At 43.6% G+C, this 21,626-nt stretch overlaps 1 protein-coding gene across 4 annotated transcripts in view; it reads left to right on the top strand.

Annotated features, from left to right (window-relative positions):
- The window catches only part of GTDC1 (glycosyltransferase like domain containing 1), a 219,954-nt gene that overhangs the window by 133,731 nt on the left and 64,597 nt on the right, over positions 1–21,626 (top strand). For all 4 annotated transcript variants that reach the window (XM_073545575.1, XM_073545573.1, XM_073545576.1 and 1 more), the window contains exon 5: positions 2,277–2,552. In XM_073545575.1, coding sequence (XP_073401676.1) covers positions 2,277–2,552 — 276 coding nt within the window. The remainder of the gene's footprint in view (positions 1–2,276; positions 2,553–21,626) is intronic.

Here is a 21,626-nt window from a genome sequence, read left to right as displayed (position 1 = left end):
AGAATAAAGGGAGCGGAGGTGGGCATGATCAACTTCTGCTCCATCCAGACGGGTTAAGGGTTATCAGGATCGGTTGTAGTCCCAGTGGCCAGACTCCCACCAAACAGGAAATTATCGGATAGGGAATGACTTCAAAACTTGACACAAACCCTCTAAGCCTAACTTCAGATTTGACCTGGAATTTTAGGGCTTACTGCTTTTACCCTCCATGTCTAACTCAGCTTGTTTTCACGGATAGTCCATTTATCACCTATCCACAGAATGGGTGATAAATTATTGATCGATGGGGGTCCGACCAATGGAACTCACACGCGTATATGGGTACTTTTATCGCTGTTAAAATGGAGCACTGTGCATGCCCGACCACCACTCCATATATTTTCTATGGGGCTGCCAAGTGCTGTCCATGGCTTTTTCCGACAGGTCCATAGAGATTGAATTATGTCGATCATGTGCACTGACACACCACCGGTCGGACCCCCACCAGTCTAGAAGTTATCATCTATCCTGTGGATAGGTGATAACTTGTTTTCATCAGACAACCCCCTTTAAAACCTGGTGGTCACAGTGACAAGCTACTCCTGTAATTGTCAGTACAGCTTACAAATATTTCAACTTCTCCATTCCACAGTTTTATGAAGGAAAGATTAAATCATAGTTAGTTCTGGTCAAATCAGATTGTTTCCATTGTTAAGTTGAGTTTAAAAGTTTAAATGTTGTTTTAATTTTTATTTAATAAGTCAGTGGTATACGTGAAAAAAGGCAACTTTGTAATATATCTTATCAGAGAAATCTGCTTCTTTCTACCCCTGGACTGATTTGTCGGTCTAAATTCAGGGGTAAAATCTGTATTCCTTGAAGACAGACCTCATTCCTGGGATAAGAGATGACAGTTTGTTCCTTTAAAATTCCATGGATAGGGGAGGAGCTCTCAAGACATTCTGCTAACGGTTCTTCTGAACGAGGGTTACATTTCTCCTGAGAACTTTATGAACGTCTCTGTCATCTCCTAATTCAGTAATGGGAAAGTTGGTGTTCACTGAAGACATATTTTACTTTTGAATTGAGAATTTTGAGAATAAGAGATCAGTCCAGGAGGAGAAAGAAGCCGATTTCTCTGATAAAAAATATTATGATGTTTCTTATTTTCACTTGTTCAATTGATCTATGAAAAAAAAACAAAACGGCACTGTACAGATTAGAAAAAAATATGGCTTCTTTTTAGCTCTTGTTGTGGGGGGTGTTGCGATTTTACCCCATTCGGATCAGCAGAGCTGAGCTCCAAATACAAGACACAACCCATGGATGGATATGTCACTGGTTCTGAAAAATGCCGCCATGTTCTATCGGGCAACAGTTTTATTGATTAGTCACAATCTGCTGATTGCGGGATGTTACTCTTGGGGCCTTCTGGACATAGTGCCATCATTCCAGATCTGGAAATATCAGTTTTCGATTGTCCTTGAAGCTAAGAAAAGGGTTGGTAGGATACCGTGAAGACCCAAAAGAGGTGTCATGACGTGAATGGTTTCTCTTGACATGTAAAGTTATCTAATTCACACAACTGAAGAAGACGTTTTCCAGACAATAAAAATCATTTCACATGGGCTCAGACCAGTTAAAAAAGAATAAAAGAAGTGATACTTAACCACCAATCCTCTGCAGATCCTGTTCTGGAGCTTTTATTATCTCCCTACTGGTCCCACCATCAACTCGCCACAAATGGTCAGTGACTGCTGCTGTCAATGATTGGCTGTGGGAGTATTTCTGGTGTGTTAATTATGGGACCAGGAAGATGAGAGACACCTAGACGTAGATGGTAGATCACTGGGGTTGATCCAAGCCATTTAAAAGGGGATCGGTCAAGGCAATCCTACTTGAATACTTAGGCCCAACTCTATATGGGATACACATCTCCATATGTGGGCCAGCGCTGATAATCAATGTAGTGGAAGGAGAAGCTGAGCAGCCAGAGGGATGGTCTTAAAAACTGCCCATAGTGTGTTAATCACCTAATTTACATATAAATATTTAAATAAATGGTATAATTATAATAATATATTTAAATAAAAATTTAAATATTTGTTTTCTCGAAAAGTAGCCCAAAGACTTTGGCATGATAGGTACTGTTCCTATAAGGGAAAGCTGCCCTACTTGGAGATGTGCTAACTTCATGATGTAGTTTTGCCCTGACAGATTCCCTTTAAGAATAATTTTCATCGGTTGGTTGTTTTTTGCCTATAATGAACTAGCGGTCGTATTTTTTGGTCCTGCAGGTTCCTCCCAGAACACAAGAAGATCTCCATGGAGTGTCTGGTCCACCACAAAAAAGTGGACATCCATTCACAAAATGAGAACGCAAAAGTTGCAGCTACCGGTTTTGGTCAAGTAGACGAGCAGTTGACCCAACCTTGGAAGGAATCCATTACTCTCGTCATCCCAATGGAGAAAAGTCATTCTAAAGATGACGGCCAAGTGATATCAGAACCATCCATCTCCAATTTCAGCACCGAGTCTCCGAGGCCTCTGCATATTGTCTGGCCTCACAGATGGTAAGATATATATATATATATATATATATATATATATTTCTTCTTTTTTTTTTTGCAATGTGTGTGGACATATGTACATAAATATGTTTGAAGATGTATTTATATGTACAACTTTATGGAATAACAAAACCGACAATCTGTTTCTTTTTTTTTTCATTATGGTTGTGCTCGTTGACTTTGAATCCGTCGGCTTTCGGCTTTGTCCTCCACATCCCCAGCCGTAATCCTGATTTTCATGTTATATTTTATTTTACACCAGTTTTTTTATTTTTATTTTTTGTAAAAACAGGAGGAATTGTGACACATAATCACTACAGAACCATATACTTATAAACTTCAGCTAGCCCCGGAAAAATAAATTAGGATTTAAAGAGGTAAAATGTCCCGATAATCTTGCGGTATTGGGCACGAACATTTTAATCTAGTTTTTATTCCTCGCAGTTAGTTTAATCTGCATGTGGCCTGATTAGACTTCAATTCATCCACAGATTACGGGCTGTTTATTGCAGAGATGCTGAGCTGATCACTAGGTCACATTTACTGAGAGCAAATGTTTGCAGGTGAACTAATAAGTATACCACACCGACAGGGTAAATCGCCTTTACAAAGGATTTGACTTCCAGTGCATAAATTCCAGAAGCTCTTGCAGATCATCAGCAGCATCTGCTACCTAAAGGGATTTTCATCTCCCTTTCTAAATGTTCCAACATTAAATTTAGGGATTGCAAGTCGAATCTGCCTTTTTGGATTTGATTAATCAAGTTCACACGTCTGGGTGCACATTTTTTTTTTTTTATTCACGTTTAAAGAGCCCTCCATCACTAAAACACGGCTACATGATGAGGTGCCACTGATTTGCACTTGCTAAATCTCCCCCACCCTATGTAGGCGCTTACCCTTATAAAAGGACCTTGTGCTCAGTAACCTACCCAAAACCTTCCCATCCACAACTGAGCCCAGCCATCCCTTAGCCCATCCATCCCCGTACTCCTTCCTCCTTCTGTGGAGTCCCAGGAAGAGTCACTCTGTGAACTACACTTACGATCAACTTTTAAAAGGGTTGTTCAGTTTTAGAAACCAATTTTCATGCACCCATTTAGGGGATCCTGAGTTATAAAAGTGGATCCCACGTTCATTACCGCCATTACTTGCAATGCAGAGCAGTTAGTAGAAGCTTCTCTCACTCTGTAGGACCCGTCATTGATTTGAGTTGACTCCAGTGGTGGCACTGCACGAAAATTGAACAGACTGAAGTAAGGACTTAGAATGGGGCACTTCGCAATCAATAAGGGATTTCCAAAGTGGATAACCCCAATAAACTATTAAACCCTTCTTGACATGCGCCGTATATGTACTGCGCTGCTGTATCTGCTTTCTTGCATACCTCCGTACATATACTTCGTGACGATCACACAGGCTTACGCTAAGTGCTGCCGCGATCAAATGCTGATGTCCGCTATATACGAGAGCTGACACTCTGCAGCAACCTCCATGATCAGTGCTAGCACCAATCGTGGGCATTTAACCTATGTGACGCCATTGTCAATAGTGACAGCGACATTGATGGGCATCGCAGAGGGAGGGAGCTCACTCTCTGCTCCCATCCGTACAACACAATTGCGATAATGGTACCAATTATAACGTGAACTCGTCCTGCAAAACATAAACCTTCACATGACTGTGTCGGTAAAAATGTAAAAAATTATTGCTCTCAAAATGTGGTGATGCAAAAAAAGTGTCTTTTTATGTGTGACCGCTTCCAATCATAAAAACCCAATGTAAATCTGGTATCGCTGTAATCGCACCGACCCGAGGAACAGCGTGGAAAATAAATATTGACTTTGTGTCAAACGGCTTTCCGCTTTGTCCTCCACATCCCCAGCCGTAATCCTGATTTTCATGCTAAATTTTATTTTACACCAGTTTTTTTTATTTTTATTTTTTTGTAAAAGCAGGAGGAATTGTGACACATAATCACTACTGAGCACTATAATACGCTGGGCACTACAACGCAACGTGCTGGGGACTGCAGTGTTCTGGGGACTACAATGTTCTGGGCGGCACTACAATGTTCTGGGCACTACAATGCTCTGGGCGCTACACTGGCAGATTTGCAATTTCCACTCAGCAACATCCAATGCTGCTTGTTTCTGGCAAACACCTATTGAGTTAAAGTCATCACTCAGAGTGGTGTAATTTTCAAAATGGGGTCACTTGAGGGGGGATTCCGCTCTTCTGGCACTTAGGGGCTCTGTATATGGAGTCCTCCAAATGTTCTACAGTAATTTGTTCTTCAGGAGTCAAATAGCGCTCTTTCTCTCCCAAGTCTCGCCGTGTGGCTAAGCAGTACTGTACAGCCACATATGGGTTATTGCCACGTTAAGCAGAAATAGCAAATTTTGGTGCCATTTGTACCCATTTCCCTGTGTGTCCATGTAAAATCTGGTGCTAAAGCAAAATTATTGTGGTATAAATGTAATTATTTTTTCTTCACCGCCCAGTGGTGTAAGGTTCTGTGACACACCTGTTGTGTCAATAGGATCACTGCACCCCTAGATGAATTCATTGAGAGGTGTAGTTTGTAAAATACAGTCACTTATGAAGGATTCTGCTGTTTTGACATCTCAGGGGCTCTGCCAATGTGACATGGCACCCGCAAACCAGAACAGTAAAATGTGTACTACAATTTGGTGCTCCTTCCCTTTGAAGCTTTGCACTGGCACACTCTGGAGAAATTACGTAAGATATTTCTCTAGTCACCTTCCACAACAGCCACCTTGGAGGTTGTCTCTCCGTCCTAATAGGGGACAGGAACACAAAGAGGTTAAATAACCCTCCCCTTCCTGCTACCAGGGCTGTGGAGTCGGAGTCGTGGAGTCGGAGTTAGTTTTGGTTGGAGTCGGAGTCGGTAGAAATGTACCGACTCCAGCTTTAAAAAAAATGTATTAATATTTCATAATTTAACTTTCATATGAATTTTATAAATGTTACTCAAATATATACTGTATGTTCTATCAAACTATGAACAACAGTGATAAGCAGTTCTGCTGGAGATAGAGACATTTCTTACTTCTTGTGTGTCACTGTTCTCCACTGCCCTTATCTAATCTTATACTTGGTTAACCTCATGCTGCCCCAACCCCCCTACTTACAGTGTCTGAAACTGAAAGTGAAAATGTGTTGCAAATTCTAAGTAGTAAAGCTCCTCCTCTAGACTAGATCATACTAGGTGTGCGTCTTCCAAGCATCTCACAACTGCCTGCTACTCAGAAGAGGAAGACTGTAAGAAGTATTATCCTTTCAACAAACTTTGCATCAGTTAACTGTGAGTACATGAGGAATAATAACAGTATTACTGACCACTATATCAGTTGTACGACCTGGCAATAATTTTGTACAATTGTTTTTAGGAAAAACAATTGTCATTTGGATTGTGAATGCAGAATTAAAAACCTGAGAATGTCAAAGAAGCATCACATTAAATCAGCTGTATTTGAACATTTCACCATCACTCAAGATAGAAAACATTATGTCTGTCAGTGTATGACATATGATCCAGACGAAAACAAATGCTGTGAAGCCAAGATGAGTGCATATTCAGGCAAAGATAAAAATGCTCCTACCAGAGCTTCTAATCTAAAGAGACATTTACAGCGCTTTCATCCAGAAGTACTGAAAGCAGTGGATGAGAAAGACTGCATCCAAACCAATGAACCAGTGCCCAGCTCTTCCAGCCAAACAAAGGAGCAGAGAACTTTGCAGCCATCAGTTGCAAGATATTTTGTCAGTGACAAAGTTACTGTGACAATGACAGTAGATACATTTAAAAAACAGATCATAGAGCTTGTTGTAAAGGATAGTGTGCCTATTTCATTATTTTCACGGCCAGCTTTTATGTGTCTGAATGGGGAAATGGCCCGCAAGCTTGGTGTTTCTCTGGAGATAGCGAGTATTAGAAAATTAGTAATCCAAGAAGCTTTTAAACAAAAGGAAGAACTTAAAAAAACTCAAGGGACGCTTTCTGTTTCTTAAAATGGATGCCTGCACACGTCACAGAGTGAACTATTTTGCCATCAATGTCCGATTTGTTTGTGACAAAAATGAAATAGTTACCAAGACATTGGCAGTAAAAGACACCAAAGCTCATCACACCAGTGAGTTTCTCCAGGTCTTGGTGGAAAAGGTTCTGCAAGACTATGAACTTAAAAAAGAGCAAGTTCTTTCTGTCGTAACTGACAATGCTTCAAATATGATAAGTACTATTAAGCTAATGAATGAGAGTAATGATGGTGACCAGCAGCTAGAAGAACATTCTGGGTCCACAGACACAGAAATGTTTGAAATAGAGGAACACAGTATTGTAACTGAGGAGCAAACTGAAGTTGCTTCAGATGAACAGCAACATGATAGTTTAGATGATCTTGTTGAAACTGTGTCAATATGTTCATTCATTCATCACATGCGCTGTGTTGTGCATACGCTACATCTGGCTATAAGGGACAGTCTGCAAGAAGGACATGCTGCTGCACTGATTGGCAAGGTGAGAAAATTGGCTACTGTTGCCAGAACCCCTAAAGTTGACTCAATTTTGAAGAGACGTGCTGGAAAAGGGGCAATTATTGATCAAGCCACACGATGGGGCAGTACTTAATGATTCAGCGCTTGGTTGAACTGAAAACCTTTCTTGTAGACATGGCTAACCCTCAACTGACGCTAAATGAAAGTCAGTGGAATCAGGTGACTGAGCTGGAAAAATTGCTAGAGCACCCATTTACAGTGACTAAAAAATTACAAGCAGAGGACTTAACTCCAGGTATTTTCTTAAAGGAGTGGAAGAACCTGATGTTTCGCCTGTCCCAAAGAGGAGGGTTAATTGCAAGTGGCATTGCTACATCAATGAAACGGAGAGAGGAGCTACTATTACAAAATAACATTCTTTTGGCAGCTGTTTATGTAGACCCAATGCATCGGATTCTTCTAGATGATCAACAGCTAAGTAAAGGAAAAGAAGCTCTGTTTGAAATAGCAGTAAGGATGAAAGGGTTGCAGAACAGTCAGGAGGAACAAGAAGAATTTGGTCGTCCTGCCACATCTTCACCCTCATCATCAACTGATGAAGAATTTAATTTCGAAAAATATTTGGATCACAAGGACCATGCAAAGCATTCCCGCATAGAAGAAGAGTCATCCCCATCAAGGAACACAGCCAGTATATTTCAGCAGAATTTTTCATGTGCACTAAAAGAAATTGAGAAATTTGACCGTTCATCAAAAATAACAGTGCAACAAGCGATTCCTCTGTATCCTGACATTGTCAGAGATGTTGCCCGAGTGGTTACTGCTTTGCCACCAACACAAGATAGTGTAGAGAGGTTGTTCTCTGCTCTCAAAATAATTAGATCAGATTTGAGGGCATCCATGAAGGAGGATCTGACAGAGGCAATACTTTTTCTGAGGACAAATTTATAGATTTCTTCTTATTAACTGCATAAAAGTGTTTATTGCATATTTACTTACAGTTTAGAAAAGTTTATAAAAGTTATTTGCTATATTCTAATTGTATTCTAATAAATGTAGTTTTTGCTCTAAGTGGTCTGATTACTTATATGATGGTGAGAAACTGAATAAGCACGATGTTTAATATTTTACAACAGTAAATTTGTTGTTATGAATTGGCCATTTATGAAGGAGTCGGAGCCGGAGTCGGAGCCTGATAAAAAACAGGAGTCAGAGTCGCAACTGTGGCTTACCGACTCCACAGCCCTGCCTGCTACCTCAGTGTTTTTCCTGTCCCCTATCGGGGCATGAAGAGGTTACAAGGGGCTGCCGTGGCCAGCGAGCGGAGCCCCTATGTACTCACAGCTGGGCAGCCGAGGTCGGGGGGTTCGCCTCTCCTCCTCCAAGCGCTGCTCCCGTCTCCACCGCTGGTGTGACTCGGGACGTCGGCCGCCCCTCCCGCGCCCTCTGGGGTAAAGTGGGGTGGTATGGTGCCTGCCGGGGTCCTGTAGCAGCTCCCCGGCTTCCTCCTTCCTCCCACGCTGCATTGAAGGCCACGCGCTTCTGAGGGGGAGGGCAGTCGACCGGAAGTGACGGTGGCGCACACTTCCGGTTTGCGTTCCCCGGGCGTTCCTGTGATGGGAAACGCGCGCCGGTACCCGGGAACCTGGGAAAAGGGGTCCAAGACAGCGGGGGTCGAGTGATGGTTCCTCCCCAGGGACAGGGGGAAGGAGGAGCACCCAGCAACGAACGCGGCAACACCCACATAAGGGTGCCACGGCTCCAAGGTAAGCGCAGTGTGTCTGTGGTGTGTACAGAGATGGATCGTGAGAAGCCCTCAACTGCAGCATCTGCGGAGCCCAGCGTTCCCCCTCCTACGAGAAGTTATGCCAACCTTGTATGCAGAATATCCTGTGTACCGAGCAACCCTCCCTATTTGACAGCATAAAGACTCTCATTAGACAGGAGGTTCAGACCTCCTTGGCAGCCCAGACCCCGGTGGCTCAGGGCCCTCCCCCAAAAAAGAGGAAAAGGGCACCTAAAAAAGCCGACTCAGATTCGGGAGAAGTCCGTTCCTCAGGATCGGAGGATATTTGGGGAAAATGAGGGCTCCACGTCCACCTCCAAACACGATGCGAAAAAATACTATTTCTCCTCTGAGGATATTGGTCTCCATGGTAAGAAATACCATGGGAGTGGAGGAGGAGGAGGTCAAGCTCTCAGTCCAGGATGAGATGTTTGGGGGGTTGAAACCCAGGGGTAGAAAGGGATTCCCGGTTCATGAAGTTATACAGGACCTACTAGCTCAGGAGTGGTCCTCCCCCGAGAAGGCACTCACTGTACCCTCTGAGCTAAAAAAAAAATCGGTTTCCCCTAGAAGGAGACAATTCTGTGTGGGAGATCCCTAAGGTAGACGTTCAAGTCTCTAACGTTACTAAGAAAATGTCCCTGCCTTTTGAGCATGCTTCCCAATTGAAGGATCCTATGGATCGCAAAATAGAAAGTCACCTCAAAAAGTCCTGGGAATCTTCTACGAACCTGCTCAAAGCAAATATTGCATCCACCTGCGTAGCCAGATCTTTGTTCTTCTGGCTGCGTACGTTGGAAGACCACCTATCAGGGGGTACCCCCAGAGATGAAATCTTAGACTCCCTGTCAATCCTCCAAAAGGCAACAGGTTATTTAGCCGATGCTTCAGGAGAAACGGTACGGGTAGCAGCAGGGTCCCTAGTCCTCTCAAACTCGGCTAGGAGAGCCTTGTGGCTGAAGTCATGGGGTGGCGACATCACCTCCAAGACAAAACTCTATGCCATCCCCTTCCAAGGGCGCCACGTATTCGGGCCTGTCTTGGATGATATTCTTGAGAAGGCTTCCGACAAAAACAAATCACTGCCGGAGCAGAAATCCACCATAAGGCGATTTTTTTTTTTGTCCCTCAAGAGAGCAGACCTCTCAGAAGGCATTCAGAGGGAAAGGCAAGATGGGTCGATGGAGCTACCCGAAAGGGGGTAAAGGAAGAAACATCCTTGTGCCCCAGCAGCAACAGCCCTCGGAGAAACAGTGACTCCCGGGTCGGGAGTCGACTCACTCAGTTTCTCACCCAGTGGCAGGCCATGACCTTTAACCAGTGGGTCCTGCATACTATACAATTTGGGCTGAAGCTGGAGTTCGAGCACCCCCCCCCCACATGCCCTGAGAATTACCCTGGCACAGTCCCCAGGTCTTCAAAAGGTCCTGTTGCTTCAGATAGAAGATCTGTTACGGGAAAGAGTGGTCTCGTATGTACCTCCACAGGAGATTGGCAGAGGACATTACTCTTGCTTGTTCCTGATAAGGAAACTCTCAGGAAAGCACAGACTCATCATAAATCTGAAGCCCCTGAACCGCTTCATCAAATACCGAAGGTTCAAGATGGAGTCAGTGAAATCGGCGATCCCTCTTATCGGACGGGGCTGGCAGATGGCTACAATAGATCTAAGGGATGCTTATTACCACGTTCCCATTCATCCGGATCACCGGAAGTTCCTGAGGTTCGCGGTCTCCCACGACCAAGGTATCAGCCATCTCCAGTTCAATGCCCTGCCGTTTGGCGTTTCCCTGGCACCAAGGGTGTTTACGAAGATCATGAGGGAAGCGATCATCTCCATTCGTCTTCAAGGGATTTGCATTGTGCCATATCTAGACAATCTTCTGATCGTCGTTCCATAGGTAACCCGACTGAACCAGGACGTAACGAAAGCCCTACAGTTACTCGAGACCCTAGGGTGGATTCCGAATCTCCAGAAATTGGCCCTCTATCCTTCCCCGAGGAAAAAATTCCTGGGGATCCTCTTAGATTCAGAGAAGAAGACGTCCTTTCTTCCCGAGGATCGTCAGACAGACCTTCGGCAGAGAATAATTCGGTTCAGGGACCAAAGAGCACCGACGCTGAGGGACGCCATGTCCATCCTGGGTTCCCTGACATCATGCATTCAGACGGTTTCCTGGTACAAGCTCACACGCGAGTCCTCCAGTCATACATCCTGGTAAACGCAAGGAAGTACCCAAACAACCTATCAAGAAAGGTTCCCCTTCCAGGACACGTAAAATCGGCCCTCTTGTGGTGGCTGAACTACCGGAACTTGAGACGAGGAGTAAGCTGGGATCAGCTGCCTCTGAAGATATTATGTACCGATGCCAGTCTGAGAGGCTGGGAGGCCGTGGTCGAGGATTCATACTTCCAGGGACAGTGGCCCCAGGACATAAGATCCAGATCCTCAAACCTAAGGGAATTGATGGCAGTGGAAGAATCACTGAAAGACGCATCTGCCCTTATCAGGGACCATCACGCTCGGATATACTCCGACAACGTGACCACGGTGGCATATCTCAGACACCAGGGGGGCACGAAGTACGCCAGTCTAAAGAGGGTGGCAACAAGAATCTTCCTCTGGGCGGAGAAACACCTGTTATCTATTTCTGCGGTGCACCTGAAGGGGTCAGAAAACATCCAGGTGGACTTCCTGAGCAGGAAGGACGTCAATCTGGGAGAATGGTGTCTGAACCTGGAGGTCTTCCAGGCTCTAGCCTCGAGATGGGGAAACCAGAGGTCGACCTATTTGCGAGTGCGCCAAATGCAAAAGCGACAACCTATTTCTCCCTCAGTCACACACACGGAGCCCGGGGGCTGGATGCATTCGCCAATCCATGGGCCTTCAGACTGGCCTACGCCTTTCCCCCAATCCCTATGCTGGCAAGAACGTTACAAAAAAATCAGAGCAGACAAAGTCACGACAATCCTGGTGGCTCCTATGTGGCCGGGGTGAAGCTGGTACAGCGCTCTGTTAGACATGGCCCAGGAAGATCCCTTGCTCTTACCCCAAAAGACCGACCTCCTCTTTCAAGGTCCCTTACTGCACCCAAACCCCGCCAAGTTATGTCTAGCAGCTTGGTTATTGAGGCCAACATTCTAAAGGCCAAAGGGCTATCGGATGAAGTAATCCGAACCCTTCAAAAAAGAAGAAAGCCGGTAACGAACGCAATTTACAGCAAAATATGGAAAAAAATTTGCTCCTGGTGCCTTCCGGGGGCCCCTGACCCCGCCCATCCCAATATTGCCCAGGTACTAGATTTCCTACAAAAAGGGTTAGATCTAGGACTCACCCCAAGCACATTAAGGGTGCAGGTATCTGCCCTTAGTTCCTTTTTTGACCAAGAGTTAGCCAAACACTGCTGGGTAAAGCGATTCATGACCACGGCAGGCAGAATTCGCCCTTCGCTCCCTAATCGAATTCCCCCCTGGGATCTTAATTTAGTACTCAATAGCCTAACACAGACCCCGTTTGAGCCCCTGTCAGAAATTCCATTAAAAATTCTCACACTCAAAACAGTGATTCTTGTGGCAATCACATCGGCTAGGCGGGTGGGGAAGCTACAGGCCCTGTCAGTACAGGAACCATACCTCTTACTCATCTCGGACAGTATAGTGCTGTGCCTAGACCCCTCCTTTATGCCCAAAGTGGTATCAGACTTTCATAGAAGTCAGGATATCGTGTTGCCCTCATTTTGCCCAAATCATTCTAATACGAAGGAAGAAAAATTCCATACCCTGGATGTCCGCAGAATGGTTCTCCATTACCTCGAATCAACCAGGGATTGGAGAATCGATCAGAACCTGTTCCTTCAATATTCAGGAAGAAATAAAGGGAAGAAAGTGGCAAAGAACACGGTAGCAGGTTGGATCAAGCAGTCCATCTCCCTGGCATATTCTTCAAGACATCTCTCTCCTCCCGAGTCGCTAAAAGCCCACTCCACTCGATCAGTCGCTACATCCTGGGCAGCAAGAGGAAACGCGTCTTCGGAGCAGATATGCAGAGCTGCCACCTGGTCCTCTGTACACACCTTTACCAAACACTATAGACTGAACTTCAATAGGGATCTGACATTCGGCAGACGCGTCCTGCAAGCCGTAGTCCCTCCCTAAGAAATTAACGTTGGCATGACTCCAAGGTGGCTGTCGTGGAAGGTGACTAGAGAAAATAGAATTAGACTTACCGGTAATTCAGTTTCTAGGAACCTTCCACGACAGCACTAATTTCCCTCCTTGTATGATGTGTTTACCGGATAAGTCCTGCTCTACTGGCGGTAACGGTTCATGCTAGTACATTCAGAAAAATCACTGAGGTAGCAGGAAGGGGAGGGTTATTTAACCTCTTTGTGTTCCTGTCCCCTACTAGGGCGGGGAGACAACCTCCAAGGTGGCTGTCGTGGAAGGTTCCTAGAAACCGAATTACCGGTAAGTCTAATTCTATTTTTGTTGTCCTTTTTCTCCTATTATCCCTTTTGAAAATTGAAAACTTGAGGCCAAAGTAACATTTTAGTTGAAAAAATGGTAAATTTTCCATTCACTTAGCCCTGTGAATCACTTCAGGGTTAAAAAGTCTCACTACACCCCTAGATGAATTCCTCAAGATGTGCAGCTTCCAAAATGGGGTCAATTGCGTGGGGTTTCTACTGTTTTGGCATGTCAGGGGCATTGCCAATCTGTTTCAGACAAACTTGCGCTTCAGAATTCAATTGACGCTCCTTCCCTTCCGAGCCCTGCCATGTCTTCAAACAGTAGTTGTTTACCACGTATGGGGTTTCTTTGTACTCAGGATAAATTACACAACAAATTGTATGGTCCATTTTCTTTTGTTACCCTTGTGAAAATTAAATATTTGGGGCTAAAGCAACATTTTTGTGGAAAAAATATATTTTTACATTTTCACGGCTAAATGATATAAAATTCAGTGAGGCGCCTGTGGGTTCCAGATGCTCACCACAGGTCTAGATAAGTTGGTTGAGGGGTGTAGTTTCCCAAATGGGGTCACTTATGGGAGGTTTCCACTGTTTAGGCACATCAGGGGCTCTGCAAACATGACATGGCGTCCGCTATCTACTTCAGACAATTTTGCATTCCAAAAGTCGTTTGGCGCTCCTTCCCTTCCCAGCCCCACTGTGCGCCCAAACAGTAGTTTTTCCCCACATATGGGGTATCAGCGTACTCATGAGAAATTGCACAACAATTTTTGTGGTCCATTTTCTTTTGTTACCCTTGTGAAAACAAAAAAAAATTTGGTGCAAAAGTTAAATTTTTGTAAAAAAATTTTAAATGTTAATTTCCTTCCTTCCTTGTTGCATTAATTCTTGTGAAGCACCTGACGAGTTAATAAACTTCTTGACTGTGCTTTTAAGAACTTTAAGGGGTACAGTTTCTGTTAAATAGACCCCTCAAGGTCAATTCAAATGTCATGTCGCCTCTATTACATTTTCGCTTTTGCACTGCAAAGTTTCTTCTCTTTTGTGCTCAGGCATGTAATAGAGTAACAGGTCTATAGCTGGTCACCATAGAGTAGTTGTCATTTCCAAAAACTTTTGACATGTGATAAGTTTGAATTGGTGAAGTCTGTGTCTACTGTGCATAGCAGGTTAACTGACCACTGCTTTATTTGCTCTTTTCCTCCTTCCTGTTCCATCTTCAGTCTCGGAGGAGAGAAGTGGTCAGCCGGGCACTTCTGCCTCTTTGTTTCAGCGATTTCATGAGGTCTCAGTACCCGGGCCCCTTTAAAATATAAATGACAGTTACTTGCACTTCTTGTGCTGAGTCTGAGAACCCAATCAGGATTCCTGAAAAGAGTATATGCTTCATGTAAATTACAGCAGAATAGGGAGTACAGCTCTGGAGTATAATACCGGATGTAACTGAGGATCAGTAATGTAATGTATGTACATAGTGAGTGCACCAGCAGAATAGGGAGTGCAGCTCTGGAGTATAATACAGGATGTAACTCAGGATCAGTAATGTAATGTATGTACACAGTGACTGCACCAGCAGAATAGTGAGTGCAGCTCTGGAGTATAATACAGGATGTAACTCAGGATCAGTAATGTATGTACACAGTGACTGCACCAGCAGAATAGTGAGTGCAGCTCTGGAGTATACAGGATGTAATTCAGGATCAGTAATGTAATGTATGTACACAGTGACTCCACCAGCAGAATAGTGAGTGCAGCTCTGGGGTATAATACAGGATGTAACCCAGGATCAGTAATGTATGTACACAGCGACTGCACCAGCAGAATAGTGAGTGCAGCTCTGGGGTATAATACAGGATGTAACCCAGGATCAGTAATGTAATGTATGTACACAGTGAGTGCACCAGCAGAATAGTGAGTGCAGCTCTGGAGTATAATACAGGATGTAACTCAGGATCAGTAATGTATGTACACAGTGACTCCACCAGCAGAATAGTGAGTGCAGCCCTGGAGTATAATACAGGATGTAACTCAGGATCAGTAATGTATGTACACAGTGACTGCACCAGCAGAATAGTGAGTGCAGCTCTGAAGTATAATACAGGATGTAACTCAGGATCAGTAATGTAATGTATGTACACAGTGACTGCACCAGCAGAATTGTGAGTGCAGCTCTGGAGTATAGCGCAGTATGTTACTGTTAGGTAGGATAATATGTACATACATAATCAATGCATGTTTTGTTTATTTTTATACCAAAAATCAAAATTAAAACTGTTGCTGATAACGTAATTATTTTTTTTGATCTGTCTGTTCAGGTGAAAGGAGCTGATTATGAAAGGTTAATTATTTGGGAGTCTTAGTTAATAATTTGCATGAAGCATAACAAATCTAATTTTTGGCAATGAGCAGCCCGACATTGATATCCATCGTACGGCCGTGCGCCCATCAATGTGCAGAAGGGGGCGTACAGATATTTTCATCCTTTTTAGTTAATTATTGAGGAAGATGATGATGATTCATGGGGGGGGATGGGTAGAAAAAGATAAATAAAATAAAAAAGCGCTGCCTCAGCACAAGCAAATGCCAAAAATGCAAAGCAACACATCCATCCTTTAGGGTAATATACTAGAACGGTGCAAAGTTAGACGCCGCCATGGCAGCCGCACAAGCAGCATTAGGGCTAATTTTGAAAATCTAGCGTGCAGTCAATTTTACCGACGCCTGGGGACATACAAGGTAGAAGCTGACAAGAGAACTCATTTTGTTTAGGTTATTTAGTGCTATGCATCATCCGTGGGCTCCTCCGTGACACGGCGGCGATATAAAGCACAATATTATCACACACTAAAAATTTATGTTGACATTAGATATTTGTTCAATATGTCAGCAGTATTACTTTCATAATCAAAAGAGTGAGGGAAGAGGAGAGCGCGCGGCCTCCCGCTCCTCGCTCACAGAGATCTATCTTTTTAATAACGCTCTATAAGGTTAATATAGTTTACCTCTGAGAGTATACAATGAAAACAAGCAAGGGTTTAGCGGGAAAAATGACAGAATCCATCCACCCGAGCTGTTTGTTTGCCATTACCTATGTGAACCATGTCGGGTTTTTTTTCGTGGCCCGCATCTGATAGCTATTTGTCGTACAGAGAACGGCGGCATTAGAAAAAAAAAAGAAGAAAAAAAATCAAACTCTTAATACTATTGTGTGCCCATAACCATCTGTCACTGCTAGCCTGGAGATGAGGGAAGATTACCAGGAATAAACACGAGGCTGCAGAGCATTGGTAAAGCCTCGAGGCAAGAAACTCTTGTGGGGACATCAAAGACATTCTAATTCTGAGGCAGTCAAGGATTACAGTGTGTAACCTGTGCTGACAACAGATAAATGAGCGACAATATTGTGCCAGAGCGGCTGGCACCGAGCGCGGCCCGCGATCACGACGACGATGAAGATCTTTATCTCCGGCGATGGACTCTACTTGGGATCATTTTACGATAATAAAAAAAAAATAATAATAAAAGTAGTAATATTTTTTTTTTTTGCATTTTTTTTTCGCCCCTCTCTGAGCTTGCCAGACATTTAGAAGCTAGCAGGGGTAGCAATCAGTTTCTTTAAAATTCAACCCATTAGAATCCGCACACAGCAAGGCTCTTTCGACAAGTATCCGGAGACTATGCAAATGCGAAGGATTGAACTCCTGCCCTTTCACGTTAGGACGCTTTGTTTATCTGATTTATGGAAATGCGTTGGTTGAAAATACCGTTTTAAATTTTTTTTTTTTCTCTATTTGATTTTTTTTTTATTTTTAATTGACGAATATAAATGACAATATAAGAAGATTCCGGCGCAAGAGAAAAGGAAGGGAGGAAGGGAGAGGAAGCGTCCCGCGTTGTCTTTTTGCGCTGTGAGTTATTGGTTTGATTAGAGCGGGAGGAAAAGAAAGATGATCATCTGGACACCGTAGGGGGAGAAAAGATAAAAAAAAAAAAAAAAAAGTTTGTGGAAGAGTTGTCAAACTTTTTAAAAAAAAATGTAAAAGTGTTCAAATAATAGGGAAAAATAAATGCAGGAGGGAAAGTGGAGATGAGGGTCCTTAAAATTTGTAGCAGATGTACAACATGCTAGTTAAGGTAGCACGATGGCTCAGTGGTTAGCACTGTATGCCTATACATATGAGATTTTCTGCTCGGCATACCTTCACTAGGGGTCCTTGTCATTGCGGGGCCCTTATATACAATATTAATCTTTTTTCCCCTTTTTCACAGTACAGTCCCCTGATGATGCTTCACTATGGAGGATGAAATGCGGCGGGAACGGGGAAGGATATTATTTTTCTCTTTTAGATATAGGTTACACTTGGGTACGGCCCTTGTCAGGGTTGGAGCCATTGCACGGGTCAGGACAGGAGATCTTAGTGAAAAAACTTTTCTCCTTGACTCATGCTCCTTCTTCCCTGTTGGCATACCTCCATTGCAGCAATCGAGTGAGTTGGAACCTTTTATTCTTCACTGGTAATTTTTGGCACTTTATTATCTTTTATGTTTTATGCAACTTTTGTGTTACATCTGTGTCAATAGAGCATAGCTCCTTTTATACCTTTTTACTATTAAAAGTTAGGTTTTATTTGCATGTTTGTATTCTTTCCTTACTTATGGTCAGCACTGTTGCCTTCCAGTGTTGGGGTCCTGAAATCCCACCAAGGACAACATCTGCAAGGAGTTTGTATGTTCTCCCCGTGTTTGCGTGGGTTTCCTCTGGGTACTCCGGTTTGCTCCCACACTCCAAAGACATACTGATAAGGAATTTAGATTGTGAGCCCAAATGGGGACAGTGATGATGGTGTCTGTAAAGTGGCGCAATGTCTGAATTAGTGGCTCTATAAAAACCAGCATAATAAATATATGTAGTTGCACCCAACTAACAACTGAAAGGGGTGCTGATGTGGGCGGCACCTTCTATGATAATGAAACATGCCGCCCCTCTGTGAGTCTTCTTAAAGTTCATGGAAGTTTCACAAATGTCTACTTCTTCTTGCTCTATAGACTTATAAGTAAAAAGGCCGCTTTAACAAGTTTTTTGTGCGGCACATAAATCCTTTGAGTTCCTTGACCAGATAGGAAGTCCTGCTTTCATCCAGTTTGCTCTCAGGTGAGGTTACAAGGTGAATTAGCTTCAAACTGTCTATTACTTGGTGTTCATGGCTCAAAACTAATGGTTCATTGTGATGAGCGAGTATACTCGTTGCTCGAGTTTTTGACTTGTAGACAGGCTGAATACATGGGGGAATTCCCTAACAAACAGGCATTCCACACATGTATTCAGCCTATCTAGCAGCCGCAAATCAGATGAGACGACGAAAACTAAATCTCCGAGCACGCCAAAATACTCGGAGGACACCCGAGCAACGAGTATACTCACTCATCACTAGTTGGGACATATACAACTATGGGGACAACGAGCGTGTATCAACGCAATGTGAAAGTGGTAATCTGTCTCTGGTTGTCTGAGATATTTCTCCATCTTCACTCTCAAAAGGGTTTTCACCTCTGAGTTTTTTGTCCAACTTAAATGAACGTATTTGGGGCTGAAATTGATATTTTTAATTCTGTTTCATTAAAAAATTTTAAATTTGGCACCTGTTTGGCTTTTAGAGTTTTTTTTTTTTTTTCTTACGCATTCAACTTTGACTTGGTCTGTGGTCATAAATCAGCTCAAAGGATCTCAGGATAAGACAGATAAAAGAGCTAAAAACTCTCCCATTGGACCTTCAGAAGGAGCTCACTCACAAATTCTCAGTTAATCCATTCTGCAGCCTGCAATGGACAGTGCAACATAGAGGCTGTAGAAGGCAAATACTGCAACACTTTTTTGACAATGAATTACAAAATTACATGCTTTATAAGTATGAAAAAAATAGTTCTTAAAGGTGGAAAACCCCTTTAACTTCTGCAGGGAAGTATAGATAGAAGGATCCCCAGAGTAGACAATGATCAGCGGTCGCAGCGCTGATGCAGTAGTAGCGCAGTCAAAAACTGAGCCAAAGGTTGTCGGCAAGAGAGCAGTGCAGTCAGGAGTGAAGCCGAGGGTTAGTGGCAGGAGTTTAGCAATAGGTTCCATATGAACAATCCCAAGGACGAGGCAGAGACAATATCTAGGAAGAAGGTGGACATCAGTAGTCAAAACTAGAAGTGATCACTCAAAGAATGAGAGCCAGGGCAAGGTATGACAGTCAAGGTGTAGCAGGACGATTCCTCTTTTAATATTGTGCCAGTCCTGATTTTATCTGTGGCTATAGAATAAACATGGCCAATGCAGGAGGGACCGCGGGGGTCGGTGCTGCAGAGAAAGGAAGCTTCTGATTGGCTGGCAACTGGACATCCTCGTCTGCAGGAGGGACCGCGGGGGCCGGTGCTGCAGAGAAAGGAAGCTTCTGATTGGCTGGCAACTGGACATCCTCATCTGCAGGACCTGTGGACACTCGCAAAGACTGTGCTGAAATTGGGCAACTACCGTTCTATTTTTCTAAGCCCCTTTAGCCATTATTTACATTTTATTTTTACCCAGTCAGTCGTCTTCACACTTGTTGTTGCTGTGACACCTCTTTTTCCATCACTGACAACCGTGTGGACGATATAAATACTAAATTTGTTTAAATTATTTTTTTTAACCCTGCTTTTCCCAAACTTATGTGAAGCACAGACAGAAATGATGTATGAAGCTTTTGATGTCTACCGTGCCGTCCTCCTGTTTATCGTTGCTTCCATCTTCAGACCGTTCCGCTGGAGTGTTTGGATCTTGTATTTACATCCTATCGCTAAGAAACCTAAGAGGATTGCGAGGGGTCAGGAAGTTATGGAGGTCACACACATTACTTTGATTATTACCATTAATGCCGTTCTTCCTCCCGACTCAAGGATCTGTAGTAAACTTTATGGCATTGATAGGAATGTGTTCAATTAGTGTATAGAGAATATACCGGGAATGCACGGGGCCGAGAATCCAGGAGAGCGCTGCAATAATATTTCATTTCTTCGTATCTCTCAATACACTAAAGGGTAGTTACTGAGAGACTGCAGCGGGTAGGCCTGATCTGCATGGCATTCAATATACAGTGGGGAAAAAAAGTATTTAGTCAGCCACCAATTGTGGAAGTTCTCCCGCTTAAAAAGATGCGAGAGGCCTGTAATTGACATCATAGGTAGACCACAACTATGAGAGTCCAAATGAGAAAACAAATCCAGAAAATCACCTTGTCTGATTTGGCAAGATTTATTTTGCAAATTATGGTGGAAAATAAGTATTTGGTCACCTAAAAACATGCAAGATTTCTTGCTCTCACAGACCTGTAACTTCTTCTTTAAGAGGCTTCTCTGTCCTCCACTCATTACCTGTAGTAATGTCTCCTGTTTGAACTTGTTATCAGTATAAAAGACACCTGTCCACAACCTCAAACAGTCTGACTCCAAACTCCACTATGTGAAGACCAAAGAGCAGTCGAAGGACACCAGAAACAAAATTGTAGCCCTGCACCAGGCTGGGAAGACTGAATCTGCAATAGGCAAGCAGCGTGGTGTGATGAAATCAACTGTGGGAGCAATAATAAGAAAATGGAAGTCATACAAGACCACTGATAATCTCCCTCGATCTAGGGCTCCATGCAAGATCTCACACTGTGGGGTCAAAATGATCACATGAACGGTGAGCAAAAATCCCAGAACCACACCGGGGGACCTAGTGAATGACCTGCATAGAGCTGGGACCACCGTAACAAAGGCTACCATCAGTAACACACTATGCCACCAGGGACTCAGATCCTGCACTGCTAGATGTGTCCCCCTGCTTAAGCCAGTACATGTCTGGGCCCATCTGAAGTTTGCTATAGAGCATTTGGATTATCCAGAAGAGTATTGGGAGAATGTCATATGGTCTGATAAACCAAAGTAGAACTGTTTGGTAGAAAAAAATTTGTTGTGTTTGGAGGAGACAAAATGATGCGTTGCATCCAAAGAACACCATACCTACTGTGAAGCATGGGGGTGGCAACATCATGCTTTGGGGCTATTTCTCTGCAAAGGGACCAGGATGACTGATCCGTGTACATGAAAGAATGAACGGGGCCATGTATCGTGAGATTTTGAGTGCAAACCTCCTTCCATCAGCAAGGGCATTGAAGATGAAGTGTGGATGGGTCTTTCAGCAGGATAATGATCCCAAGCACACAGCCAGGGCAACAAAGGAGTGGCTTCGTAAGAAGTATATGAAGGTCCAGGAGTGGCCTAGCCAGTCTCCAGATC

The sequence above is a fragment of the Dendrobates tinctorius genome, unplaced genomic scaffold, assembly GCF_039654945.1.
Source record: "Dendrobates tinctorius isolate UK_male_01 unplaced genomic scaffold, ASM3965494v1 ptg000143l, whole genome shotgun sequence".
Classification (NCBI taxonomy): domain Eukaryota; kingdom Metazoa; phylum Chordata; class Amphibia; order Anura; family Dendrobatidae; genus Dendrobates; species Dendrobates tinctorius.
The sequence above is the reverse complement of the archived record's forward strand: the minus strand, read 5'-3'. Positions and strand labels throughout refer to the sequence as shown.